The sequence below is a fragment of the Narcine bancroftii genome, chromosome 1, assembly GCF_036971445.1.
Source record: "Narcine bancroftii isolate sNarBan1 chromosome 1, sNarBan1.hap1, whole genome shotgun sequence".
Lineage (NCBI taxonomy): Eukaryota > Metazoa > Chordata > Chondrichthyes > Torpediniformes > Narcinidae > Narcine > Narcine bancroftii.
The window spans coordinates 250,703,694-250,717,418 of NC_091469.1; the positions used below are offsets into that span (position 1 = coordinate 250,703,694).

Here is a 13,725-nt window from a genome sequence, read left to right on the forward strand (position 1 = left end):
AATGTTCAACCATTTTGGGAAAAAAATTAGAGTATTTTTGGAAACATTATTTAAGATCAAATTGCCATTAGATCCCAAATTTTTTTTATTGGGTTACACTGCTTCGTTGACTGATTTGGGGTTGGAGAAGTTTCAGATAGCTTTTGTTCATCTAGCATTGGCAGTAGCGTGGAAAAGTATAGCAATTACTTGGAAAGATGATGTCGAAGTAAATATAGTTCGATGGCAGAATGAGTTGAGATCTTGGTATTTGTATGGAAAAGATAACAATTTGTTTGATAATTATACATTTTTGTTGAAATGTGGTCCCTTATTTGAAATATATGAGTTTAGAAGAATCTTAAGATACTATATAGCTTATTTCTGTATTTGCTACTTACATTTTTTTTGGTTCCCGTTGCGGGGCATGCTGAGGGTGGTGAGAGGGTGGGACGGGTTTATGTTTTAAATTATTTTGATATTATTTTGATGTATTTTTTTAAAATCTTAAATAAAGTTTAAATAAATGTATGCATTCTGACAATATCCTTGAACTGTGAATTTTAAAATAAACCCACTTATTAGTAATGATGGCCAGAGGACAATCACATATCTTAAAAACCCATTTGATTTGCCAGTTTTCTCCCATAAGGTAGGATGCTTCTCACCCTATCTGACCTCTGCATGGGCCTGAAATTGCCTAGATCTATGTTGTGGATGGGCAATAGTGTTATTTGCGAGCCTTCTGTACATACATTGGAGCCTTCAACATTTGCACACTGACCAGTTTATTTTAGTGGCAAACAGTATTATATTTCTAATGAAGAAAACATCAACCAACAATTTATTGCCAAGAAGATTAAGTGAAGCAGAATCAGAACCAGGTGTTATAGATGAGAAGGACAAGGTGTTTTGTTGAACAAGTGGAGTACAAGCACTTAGGTTGAAGGAGGGGAAGTGAAAGGTGTCACATTGAGAAGAGTCAGACTTTTGTTGACTTCAATCAAATGGTTGACCTCAGCCAGATGATTTGTATTTGCTCCACCAGGTGGCTCTTTGGGCAGGCTTGGAATGAACCTCCAGAGGCTGGAAAAAGAAAGTTGAAAGGGTCACAGCGTTAGAGCGGATCTGTTCCTTTGGGTTATTAAAGAAGGACGTACAGTCTGTCACATATGAATGGATCCGATCAGGAAATTCCTTAATGAACTGTTTTGAAATGTCCCTCAAGAATCCTGTGTAGTCCAGCATTACCTCTCTTAATTGTTTATCAATCTGTGAGAATGCCTTGGGTGAACCAATAAGGGGGATGACCAAACGAAGGGTTGAGTTACAAGCTCTGCACACCTCAGTGCTGCTTCCATTCAGATGCAACAACAAGCGAACCAAGTTTGAATGGAACTGTTGGCATAAGTAGGATTTGGGATCTTGACTCGCACACTTGGCTAATTTCCCCAACACACAAAATGCTTCAGCACACACTTTATCACACATGGCATCAAAGAATGGTTGGATCCCAGTGACAATTTTCAATATGAAGGGCCTGATGGCATTTGCCCTCAGTTGTTCTAAGTACCTTGACAGGCACGACAGCACTTCAAACATAAGCAGATCGTTGTCAGTTTCCCCAGTTGTCATCAGTGATATCATTGCACACAGCACTGGTTGAGAATATTTCTCAATGCTGTAAGGAGATCCTTTTGTAATGTTGCGCAAGCCTCGGACACAGAGGAACTGTACAACCGAAGAGGACTTAAGTAAACTTCGAAGCAATCTTGTCATCAGGGTGTCCGTGAGCTTCAGTTTCAAAGCTAATGGAGACTTTAAGAGTTCTCCAAAGAAGGCAGCCACCGTGACTTTCTGACACTCTTGCACAGTGAGCATAAACACTGAGAGCTGAGCTACAATCGCGGTCAGATTAGGGGCAGCATACTGAACCATTGCTTTGGCCAGCAACATAACACCCCTGTGGGACTTGCGTAGGTCCATCATCTGGTCCCAACCTCCAGTTTCTGCCATCAACTGGACCACTTGCTGATTGTTTGACTGATCCAGAAGCTTTATTAGCAGCTCCACACAGTTCACACACACGTCTCTACTGCTAGATGTCTGAGGCTCAGCTGAGAATTCTCTCTGCTTCAGATCCTGATGGGGAAGAAGGATCTTGGGCAAGTGCACATTGACAGCAGAGCAGTGATAGATGAGTAGAGTGCTGAATAATTGGGGGAATAACTTGATTACAGTCTCTTTAGACTCTGGTGTGGTTATCATTACATCCAATGCACACACAGGTGCGAGGGTTTCAAGTGCTGAAGGTTGAATCAGGTTTTCACTCACAGAACAGGTCTTCTTTTCCCCAGAAGACAGCTGTTTGTTTAGTGTATCCAATAGTTCTGTCATTGTCAGCAGGATACACTGTCTGTCCTCAGCAAGTGATCTCCAAATATCGCGGATGTACTCGTTTGAAAGAACAGGGTAAGTGAGGAGACAGGCCACAACAGTTGCTGTGTTATGTGATGCGAGAATGGCAATGCTACGTAGAACTGAAAGTTTCACCATCTTGTAAGGGACACACTGCAGTGGAACCTTCAACATTTCAAGGATTTCTGAGACCTGGTCCCGAAGTTCACTGCCCCGTCTTTGAATAATGGTTTTCATGAGGATAACTGCTGCACTGGAACAGCTGGGGTGTTGGACAGCCAGTCCTTTGAAGAGTGTTATGAGCAGGTTGCCCAGCTGGTCACGGGGCAAACACTTGGAGATGACTTCTGTGATCTGACAGCATGTCTGGAAGAAAATGGAACAGCCGCCAATGGCTAAATGTTCTTTGACTGCTTTCAGAACCTCCAGGTCCTCATTTCGCTGGTCTAGGTCAGTGCTTTCATATATTAATTGAATGGTCAGAATAATATCCAAGCTGTCCACAGCCATCTGCCCAATGGAGGGCAATGGATCTGCACAGCGTGGCATCAGTTGTCCAATCAGCGACCCCAGGTTTTTTAGTGGTGTGACATTGTTCACGTGGAGTGTCTGCAAGTAATACTTCAGCAGCTTCAAAGTAGTGTCCATTGCTCTCTCTCTTTCATAGTCCTTTCTTGACACAATCCACTCTTCTAGATGCATGAATATTGCCTGAAGACCTTCTGAGGATAGGTCCTGAAGTAGAATTGGCTTCAGGAGATCTTGTAGTGCAGTCATGGTTTGGCCAAAAAGTGTTGAAGGCTCCTTGGTCTCACCATTCATGTGCTCATCTTTCTCCAGCTCAGAAGGGACCAAACTAAAAGTGCTCATCAGGCAGGTGTGAACTAGTTGTGAGGTGTCAGCTTGGTTGGATTCACTGTGTAGTTGTACAAGATGGGCACAGGCCATCATGGCTAATTGTCGAACAGGAGTGTGCAGTTGGTCTGGTGGCTCAGACCTAATGAGTTGCTGCATGTATCTCAGGAGCTCCCCTTTCCTGCTGAAATAGAAGGGAATTATCTGGTGACTTGAACGTAGGGATTTTGCAATCAGAGTGGTGGTCTTTATCAAGCTGAGCTTCAACGTAAGGTCTCTGGATTCGAGCTTTATACCTTGTCGACAAGGATTAAATTGGCTTATCACAGCTGGGAGAATGTGGGACTCAATTCTGGATTGAGCCAGTTCTGCAGGTGCATACAGTGCTATGTTCCCATAGCACAGAAGCAATGTGCTTTTAGCTTTATCCCCATTCACATCAGGCTTATCTTGGAGAATATTGAAAAAACTATTCCCGTTCTTTGATCTACTGGAGTGTGCGATCTCCTCCAGGCTTCCAAGGGTGTCATCAAAGTGAGCCATGGCACATAGACCAATGGCAATGGCCACACCCTCTCTCTCTGAACTCTCGCGATGCCGCACACTCTGTAACATTTGACGAAGCTCTTCCTTTATATTTTTACTGGGCATCTGATGGAGCACTGTCCCAAGAGATTTATAAAGGAAAGCTTTCTCTTCTGGGCAACAATGGTCGATCTCAATCTGTTTGCACATTTCATCACTTAGCTTGTTCATCCACTCCTGATCATCAATGGCATTCAGGGTCCTGGACAAGAAGAGCAGCAGCTTCTCCTCCCATTCCTTTTGTGGCAGAGATGCTTCTGTATGCTCCTGTAAATAGTCAACTAATGAAGGAAGCTGCTCCTTCCACTCTGGCACTGTTGCTGGGTGGATACTGAAGCTCAAGACTTGCATTAGCCTCAGCGCAGCAGCTCCTCGCCCTCCTCCCTGATAAGGGCAACAAGATACAAGGAGGAGTTGGGCCAATAGTGCCTGTGGTCTTGGGAGATTGGCAGCCTCATCATAAGTTGGTAAGAACTGTGCACTGCTAGTTTGTAGTTTCCTTTTGGCAATATGTGCCACGCAATTGCAGATTGTTGTGAAAGCCTTGGTATACTGAGTCTTGGTAATCCATTCCAATAAGAATGGCCAGAGAGCTGCTTCCATCTTCACGGAATCTGTGATCATAAATATTGCCGTTTCACAGATTGCAACTAAATCTTTTTTTGTATCCTGATCTGGATGGTGGCGGGATGTTGCTGGGGTCCTTGAATTAATGGGTGCAGAACACTGCTTGATGAGGAATTCTACCATCATCTCTCCTCCCTCCGGCTCAAGGTATCCTTGTTGGGCCATGGCACATATTATTTGAGCAACGTGCTTCTTCTCCATATTGCTGCTCTTGTCCAAAAGGGCTGGGTTTATTGCAGCCACAATTTGGGACTTCTGTGGCTCCAGGTGTGAGGAGAGGGAGCTGATGAGGTGTCTCAGCACATCAAGTGTTCCTGCTCTAACTTGCTGATCACCATTTTCTAACTTCCCTAAGAGAAAATTGACCACTGAATCTGTGTAAGTTGATGCCAGAACTGTGAAACAGCAAAGAATTGCAGTGTGGCTCTTTGTGACAAGTTGGTTATCAAGATTTACTGATAGACAGACCTGCCGGTGAAGACTGTTGAGTAGAGTGTCCATTAGGATTTTCAGCCCGGCACACCTCATTTCTGTGGCAATTTCCAGAACCCGACGTAGACACTCTGTGATGGAAAAATGTCCTAGCTGTTTTTCAAAAAGAGTTAAGATGGCTCGAATTAACTTGGACAGCTCTTCCTCCAGCTGGTCCTTGGGGAGTAGGTTACTGACATAGCCAAGAGCTTCTACTGTGGGGATGTTGAACTTGGAGGGCTCCTTCTCAAGCCACACCTTAAACAACAGATTGTAGACGATGCTGATCTCTGTAGAGAAGAACTCTCTGGTGATTGTTGGGTCTGCACCTTTCCCATTATTTCCTAGGTAGATCAGGATGCTCTTACTGAAACTCCCTAATGCTGAGGCAAATGCAGATTTCAGCTCCTCCTCCTTAACTTTAATGAGAACTGGAATCATGGTGGTCAAGATAGGTTTGAGGAGTGGCACCATCCCATACACGTTTTCTATTGACATTTTGGTCAGTGTCTTTACTGTGTACACATGTGGAAGGTGGCCTTGTTGGAAATTCTCCATCATCAATTGGACAATTTCATTTGTGAACCGAAAGCTCATGGCGGCCAGGAGATTGCTGGCAGCTTCCTGGATCTCAGCTTTGGCTTCTGACATTGTCATCCACAGGACAGCCAGAGAAATAGCTTGCTGCCCTATTGCCTGGCTTATTTGATCAAGGGTGTCTTTGATAATCCTTGTCATAATCTCTAAAACTACAACCCCCGGTGGTGTTGCTTGTGTGCTCCTGTGGGACAGATATTCATGGCAGGTGGTGAATACTATTTCAGGGTGATGGCAGCCTAGTACGTGGAGGGTGTTTGATATTTTCTGCTGACAACTTTCATCTTCCTCTTCAGTCATTTTCAGCAGGGCAACTGAGAATGAGTTTGCACTACTGAACATTTTAGGAGCCTTTTTGTATCCTGAGACAGGAAGGTGAAATTGCCCAGATTGGTATCAACTGGATGACTTGTGCTTTGTCACAAACAAATGTTACCTTTCAGGATTCTAACCCTGGGGTGTCTGTTATTTTTCAAGTAGCTGGATCCTGATTGTTGTTCTGAGTTTCGACTACTGCTCTTCAACCTGGAACAATTTATTGACTAAAAGCTTTCAGTGCCTGATCTTCAGTTAAAGTTGTCCATGTTCAGACTCTCTCAGCCAGAAAGAATCCTCCTGTTAACTGACAATTTATTTTTCCTGTTCTTTCTCTCTGTTCACTAGCACTGTTCCTTTACGCTCTCTCTGGTGATCTCCCCAGGTGTGGATGGTTTGATGAACATTGTCCTTTCGATTTGCCTCTCTCACTACAAATGTGTATTTTTGCCTCTTTGCTGTATTTACCTCCTCTCGTCTTGTCTCTGGGTTGTTATGGTTTTCATTGTGAAGTCACATGGTGTGACATAACTTCATGGTTGTGAAGCGGTCATTGATTGTACACCCATAAAAAAGATTGTCAGATGGTTGGAGATAAAGACACAGAGACAGAGAATGCTTAAAAGGGAACATATGCTATTTTTGGTGGCCATGTTGGACTGTGCAGTCCCACAGAAATATAATATTTCAAAAGGTTTGCCCCAAAATAGCTGAAAATGGGAAGGAAAGACAGAATTTTGAACAAAACACTCCAAAATATATTTCTGTTAAAATCATTATCACATTGATTAGGACTTAAATAAAATATCTGCTGGTATACTTATGTAGTAGTTAGAGTACAATTGCATAACTGTCAACTCATGTCAGGAACGGAGCTGTGTGAAACATCATCTGATCCCAGGATTTGGAGACCAAAAGAAAAGAGAAGAGAAGATTAGAATATCCATAACCTCATCCAGATAACGAGAGTGCGTCATTTCTTTCATTGAACCATTCCTTGAATGGAGCGAGGAAGAGAGACTGACTCTATATCATATTCATCCAGCACAGAGAAGCAGATATAGAGTGGATATCCTAGAATGGCAAGGTTACCATCATCTTGTCCTATATCTGGAATAGAGCAAGAAAGAGAAAGGGAGGAGAGAGACAAATAAACACCCTGAAGTAAAACATGAAAGTCTGCAGACACCAAGGTTGAAGTAAAAACACAATGCTGGAGAAACACAAAGTTCATTTTTTGACCAACTGAGTTTCTCCAGCATTGTGTTATTACAAATAAACACCATGTCTGCCCATTAATTTCTGTGACATTTACAAAGTGACAGAAAAACATACCAAATACTTCATCCAAGGTAAAGGGGAAACAGCGAAGGAGAAAGTGGACTGTCCAGCACATTCTGGCTGGATAAAGAAACAATGTCCATCATTGCTACATTACAGAGAAAGCAAGGAACAATTGCTCGAATAGAGAGGAAGTCATACTGTTCATGTTATGAACAGTGCAATTAATTTCTAGCAAGATTTTCAATCACATTGGTCTAAATCAGCCATTCTCAATTGGGTCCTCCCACCCCAACCCCCATCACCCCTGGTGGGACTACAGCACATGTAAGTAAAAGCCTTGTTTTCTTTTCACCACACATAAATATTGCTTATGTTTGTTATATAATTGGTAGCAGAGAAGTAGAAAAGAAACCAAAAGTTGACTGTTTCACAGGAAAGGGGCCTGTAAACTTTGAGCAGAGTCCTGGGGGGCATAGCCAAAAAATGGTTGAGAGTGGCTGGTCTAACTAATATCTGCTCCTATATCTTCTTCTTTCTTTCTTTGGCTTGGCTTCGCGGACGAAGATTTATGGAGGGGGTAAAAAGTCCACGTCAGCTGCAGGCTCGTTTGTGGCTGACCAGTCCGATGCGGGACAGGCAGACACGATTGCAGCGGTTGCAAGGGAAAATTGGTTGGTTGGGGTTGGGTGTTGGGTTTTTCCTCCTTTGCCTTTTGTCAGTGAGGTGGGCTCTGCGGTCTTCTTCAAAGGAGGCTGCTGCCCGCCAAACTGTGAGGCGCCAAGATGCACGGTTTGAGGCGTTATCAGCCCACTGGCGGTGGTCAATGTGGCAGGCACAAAGAGATTTCTTTAGGCAGTCCTTGTACCTTTTCTTTGGTGCACCTCTGTCACGGTGGCCAGTGGAGAGCTCGCCATATAATACGATCTTGGGAAGGCGATGGTCCTCCATTCTGGAGACGTGACCCATCCAGCGCAGCTGGATCTTCAGCAGCGTGGACTCGATGCTGTCGACCTCTGCCATCTCGAGTACCTCGACGTTAGGGGTGTGAGCGCTCCAATGGATGTTGAGGATGGAGCGGAGACAACGCTGGTGGAAGCGTTCTAGGAGCCGTAGGTGGTGCCGGTAGAGGACCCATGATTCGGAGCCGAACAGGAGTGTGGGTATGACAACGGCTCTGTATACGCTTATCTTTGTGAGGTTTTTCAGTTGGTTGTTTTTCCAGACTCTTTTGTGTAGTCTTCCAAAGGCGCTATTTGCCTTGGCGAGTCTGTTGTCTATCTCATTGTCGATCCTTGCATCTGATGAAATGGTGCAGCCGAGATAGGTAAACTGGTTGACCGTTTTGAGTTTTGTGTGCCCGATGGAGATGTGGGGGGGCTGGTAGTCATGGTGGAGAGCTGGCTGATGGAGGACCTCAGTTTTCTTCAGGCTGACTTCCAGGCCAAACATTTTGGCAGTTTCCGCAAAGCAGGACGTCAAGCGCTGAAGAGCTGGCTCTGAATGGGCAACTAAAGCGGCATCATCTGCAAAGAGTAGTTCACGGACAAGTTTCTCTTGTGTCTTGGTGTGAGCTTGCAGGCGCCTCAGATTGAAGAGACTGCCATCCGTGCGGTACCGGATGTAAACAGCGTCTTCATTGTTGGGGTCTTTCATGGCTTGGTACTTATGGAAGAATTAATCTACTAATCTTTACCAATGCTGAAGTCTCAGTCTCCATTCAAAGGTAAGTTCCTGCACATAACCAAGAGGCACAGTAGCACAGCGATTAGCATGTTGCCGTACCTGGGTTCAGATCTTGTTCTTAACATCATCATGTAGAGTTTGAATGTTCTACTTGTGACTGTGTCGGTCTTCTCTCATCCAATTTTTTTTTTACAGTATATTGCCTTTATTGTTGGCAGGTGACAAGTGAATAAGTTGGTGGTAATGGAGTGGGTAGACTTGATGTTGAGAGGAAAGAAAGATAAAATTAATGTAAATGTGAACTTGATAGCTGGTGTAACTGGTAAGCCAAAGGGCCTGTTTTCATCCTGTATTTCTTTATGACTAGCCTACACACTCACATCTTGCTCTGCATTCTTATTGCACTCAACCCTCACTCTTTTTTGCAGCTTCAAAAACTGATAAAACTGCCTTCTAGTGCCCAATTTGTCTTCTTGGGGTGCAAAACAATCCACCAGGTGTCACAGCATCTACTAGGATCAGATAGCATTCACTCTTGGTTATCTGATTCAGGATCATTCCAGTCTGCATCCAATGGTATGCACTGCATTACAGTTTGCTGATCACTATTGCATTAGAAAACTTAGCGCTTGACGTCCTGTTTTGCGGAAACTGCCAAAATGTTTGGCCTGGAAGTCAGCCTGAAGAAAACTGAGGTCCTCCATCAGCCAGCTCCCCACCATGACTACCAGGCCCCCCACATCTCCATCGGGCACACAAAACTCAAAACGGTTAACCAGTTTACCTACCTTGGCTGCACCATTTCATCAGATGCAAGGATCGACAACGAGATAGACAACAGACTCGCCAAAGCAAATAGCGCCTTTGGAAGACTACACAAAAGAGTCTGGATAAACAACCAACTGAAAAACCTCACAAAGATTAGCGTATACAGAGCCGTTGTCATACCCACACTCCTGTTCGGCTCCGAATCATGGGTCCTCTACCGGCATCACCTACGGCTCCTAGAACGCTTCCACCAGCGTTGTCTCCGCTCCATCCTCAACATTCATTGGAGCGACTTCATCACCAACATCGAAGTACTCGAGATGGCAGAGGCCGACAGCATCGAATCCACGCTGCTGAAGATCCAACTGCACTGGGTAGGTCACATCTCCAGAATGGAGGACCATCGCCTTCCCAAGATCGTGTTATATGGCGAGCTCTCCACTGGCCACCGAGACAGAGGTGCACCAAAGAAGAGGTACAAGGACTGCCTAAAGATATCTCTTGGTGCCTGCCACATTGACCACCGCCAGTGGGCTGATATCGCCTCCAACCGTGCATCTTGGCGCCTCACAGTTCGGCGGGCAGCAACCTCCTTTGAAGAAGACCGCAGAGCCCACCTCACTGACAAAAGACAAAGGAGGAAAAACCCAACACCCAACCCCAACCAACCAATTTTCCCTTGCAACCGCTGCAACCGTGTCTGCCTGAACCGCATCGGACTTGTCAGCCACAAGCGAGCCTGCAGCTGACGTGGACATTACCCCTTCCATTAATCTTCGTTCGCGAAGCCAAGCCAAAGAAGAAAACTTAACAACTCACTATCCCAGATCACAACTTCTCCATCAGTCCATGGAAGCAGTTAGAATGTATATCAACACATTCTCCAGTTGTAGATTGCACTTTATAGATTGCACTCATGTAATTAGAGAGAGCTCCTTACATATTTGCTGCCAATGGTATTAGGCTAAACTGAAGAGCATTTGTCAAACCTTCGACACCGTGAGCAGGAAAGGGCTTTGGCAAATACTAGAGCGCATCGGATGTCCCCCAAAGTTCCTCAACATGATTATCCAACTGCACGAAAACCAACAAGGTCGGGTCAGATACAGCAATGAGCTCTCTGAACCCTTCTCCATTAACAATGGCGTGAAGCAAGGCTGTGTTCTCGCACCAACCCTCTTTTCAATCTTCTTCAGCATGATGCTGAACCAAGCCATGAAAGACCCCAACAATGAAGACGCTGTTTACATCCGGTACCGCACGGATGGCAGTCTCTTCAATCTGAGGCGCCTGCAAGCTCACACCAAGACACAAGAGAAACTTGTCCGTGAACTACTCTTTGCAGATGATGCCGCTTTAGTTGCCCATTCAGAGCCAGCTCTTCAGCGCTTGACGTCCTGCTTTGCGGAAACTGCCAAAATGTTTGGCCTGGAAGTCAGCCTGAAGAAAACTGAGGTCCTCCATCAGCCAGCTCCCCACCATGACTACCAGCCCCCCCACATCTCCATCGGGCACACAAAACTCAAAACGGTCAACCAGTTTACCTATCTCGGCTGCACCATTTCATCAGATGCAAGGATCGACAATGAGATAGACAACAGACTCGCCAAGGCAAATAGCGCCTTTGGAAGACTACACAAAAGAGTCTGGAAAAACAACCAACTGAAAAACCTCACAAAGATAAGCGTATACAGAGCCGTTGTCATACCCACACTCCTGTTCGGCTCCGAATCATGGGTCCTCTACCGGCACCACCTACGGCTCCTAGAACGCTTCCACCAGCGTTGTCTCCGCTCCATCCTCAACATCCATTGGAGCGCTCACACCCCTAACGTTGAGGTACTCGAGATGGCAGAGGTCGACAGCATCGAGTCCATGCTGCTGAAGATCCAGCTGCGCTGGATGGGTCACGTCTCCAGAATGGAGGACCATCGCCTTCCCAAGATCGTATTATATGGCGAGCTCTCCACTGGCCACCGTGACAGAGGTGCACCAAAGAAAAGGTACAAGGACTGCCTAAAGAAATCTCTTGGTGCCTGCCACATTGACCACCGCCAGTGGGCTGATAACGCCTCAAACCGTGCATCTTGGCGCCTCACAGTTTGGCGGGCAGCAGCCTCCTTTGAAGAAGACCGCAGAGCCCACCTCACTGACAAAAGGCAAAGGAGGAAAAACCCAACACCCAACCCCAACCAACCAATTTTCCCTTGCAACCGCTGCAATCGTGTCTGCCTGTCCCGCATCGGACTGGTCAGCCACAAACGAGCCTGCAGCTGACGTGGACTTTTTTACCCCCTCCATAAATCTTCGTCCGCGAAGCCAAGCCAAAGAAAAGAATTGATAGGGTTATCCCATCCTTAAATAGAAAATTATATTTGAACCACAATGTAACCAATCCTAATCTCACTGAACAAAGAACCTCCTCTGCATGAGCCGTTCATTGTCTCTTATCAGTGAACATGGAAACACTCTATTTGCCCTCAGGAGTTGCTCGGATAGCTGGAATGAAGTAAAAAGAAAGAGGCATGAAAGAAAAAGTCCCCATGTCCATGACATCCTCAGTTAAAGAGTAAAAAGAATAACTATTCATAAATTTGACCCATCAGAGAGAACGAGTGAAAGAGATGAGAATTGGAAAATAGTTGAGGGAAAGAGAGAGAATCAGCCTCCATTGAGAAACAAAGATTTGATAGCAAAAATGATCCATCCATGGCTAACTAGATATTGTAAAGATGTTATTCACTTTAAAAAAAAGGTTTACATAGTTGCAATGTATAGTAGTAGATGGAAAAATCAAGTTAATCTTATAAACAAATGGAGGATCACTAAAAATCTCCAAAGAGGGTGAAAATTGAATTTGAATAAGCAAGCAAGAAATACAAAATACTCTTATGACCTTCTGCAAAAAGAAGCAAATTTTGAACTTTGAGAAGATGAGATTGGAAAATGAAAATTGGGAAATACAAATGTTTAACAAGTACTTTATGTCTCCACAGCAATGTGCAAAATCACATGAAAAATAGGTAATTAACAGGCAAAGAGAAGAATGTAAAGCTATCAAAATCATCAGAGAATGGTTAAACTATTGTATGTAAAGGCTGACATCCCTGGACCTAATACCAACATCTACATTTCTAAAAGACTTGTCTATAGAACATGGACTCAATGCTTAATGATCTTCTAAAGTTCCCTAGAATCTGGAATTAGAAACAGACAACATTCCACCACCATTCAAGAAAGAAGGAAGTTATATTCTTGTTAGACTGATAAAAGTTTACAGTTATATCAAATTTCTCCCTCAGTCAGTTAAAGGAAAGAAACTGGCCTTCTTCAAAACAGTCCTGAACTATCTTAATACCCTTAGATTTCCATCTTTTTAAATGATTATTGAACATTGAAAAAGGAATAAGCTGATTATTATAAAACGGGGTTTGGATTTATAATTTACCCTTTGATCCTAAAACCGTTTCGTTTAACCCATATCCTGAACAAATGTTTTAGTACCAGCATATTACATTCCCGCAATAAATTCCCATTCCACTTAAATATAAATTGGTGTAACTCAACTTCAGATATACAAGCCATTTCCACCTTTGCCCAACACGGAGTTTGGTCCATATCCATCAACCTACTAACAAATTTCAACTGAGCTGCTTCATAATAATTTTGAAAATGAAGTAACTGCAATCTACCTAATGCATATTTCCATGTAAGTTTATGTAAAGCTACTCGTGCTAATCTTCCCTTCCATAAAAACTCCCGCACTACTCTATTCAGATCCTGAAAAACCCTTTGAAAGTAAACATGGTATTGACGGAAACAAATATTGAATTCAAGGAAAAATATTCATTTTAATGCAATTTACTCGACCATTTAATGTTAACGGTAGATCTTTCCATTTAGTCAAATCTATTTTCATCCTTTTTAATAAAGGAACATAATTTAATTTATATAAAGATTGATAATCTGCATTTACTACCACCCCTAAATATTTAATTCTATCTGACCACTTTAATTTTATAATATTTTTATATTCTGAATAATCTCCATCCCCAACTGGCAGTATTTCACTCATATCCCAATTTACTTTATATCCAGACAACTCCCCAAATTTTAACAATCTTGTAAATATTTCAAAGATTG

The 13,725-nt window shown here is 43.7% G+C and overlaps 2 protein-coding genes across 2 annotated transcripts in view; one reads left to right on the top strand and one right to left on the bottom strand.

Moving 5' to 3' along the window:
- LOC138741080 (uncharacterized) overlaps nt 1-13,461 on the top strand; it is an 83,505-nt gene extending 70,044 nt beyond the window's left edge. Inside the window, exon 4 of the mRNA XM_069894607.1 lies at nt 12,579-13,461. The gene's annotated coding sequence lies outside the window, so the exon portion shown is untranslated. The remainder of the gene's footprint in view (nt 1-12,578) is intronic.
- LOC138741055 (maestro heat-like repeat-containing protein family member 1) lies at nt 751-6,341 on the bottom strand. The gene has a single exon (XM_069894539.1). The coding sequence runs from the start codon at nt 5,872-5,874 to the stop codon at nt 997-999; it is 4,878 nt and encodes a 1,625-aa protein (XP_069750640.1). The 5' UTR covers nt 5,875-6,341; the 3' UTR covers nt 751-996.
- Nucleotides 13,462-13,725: the final 264 nt, after the last annotated feature.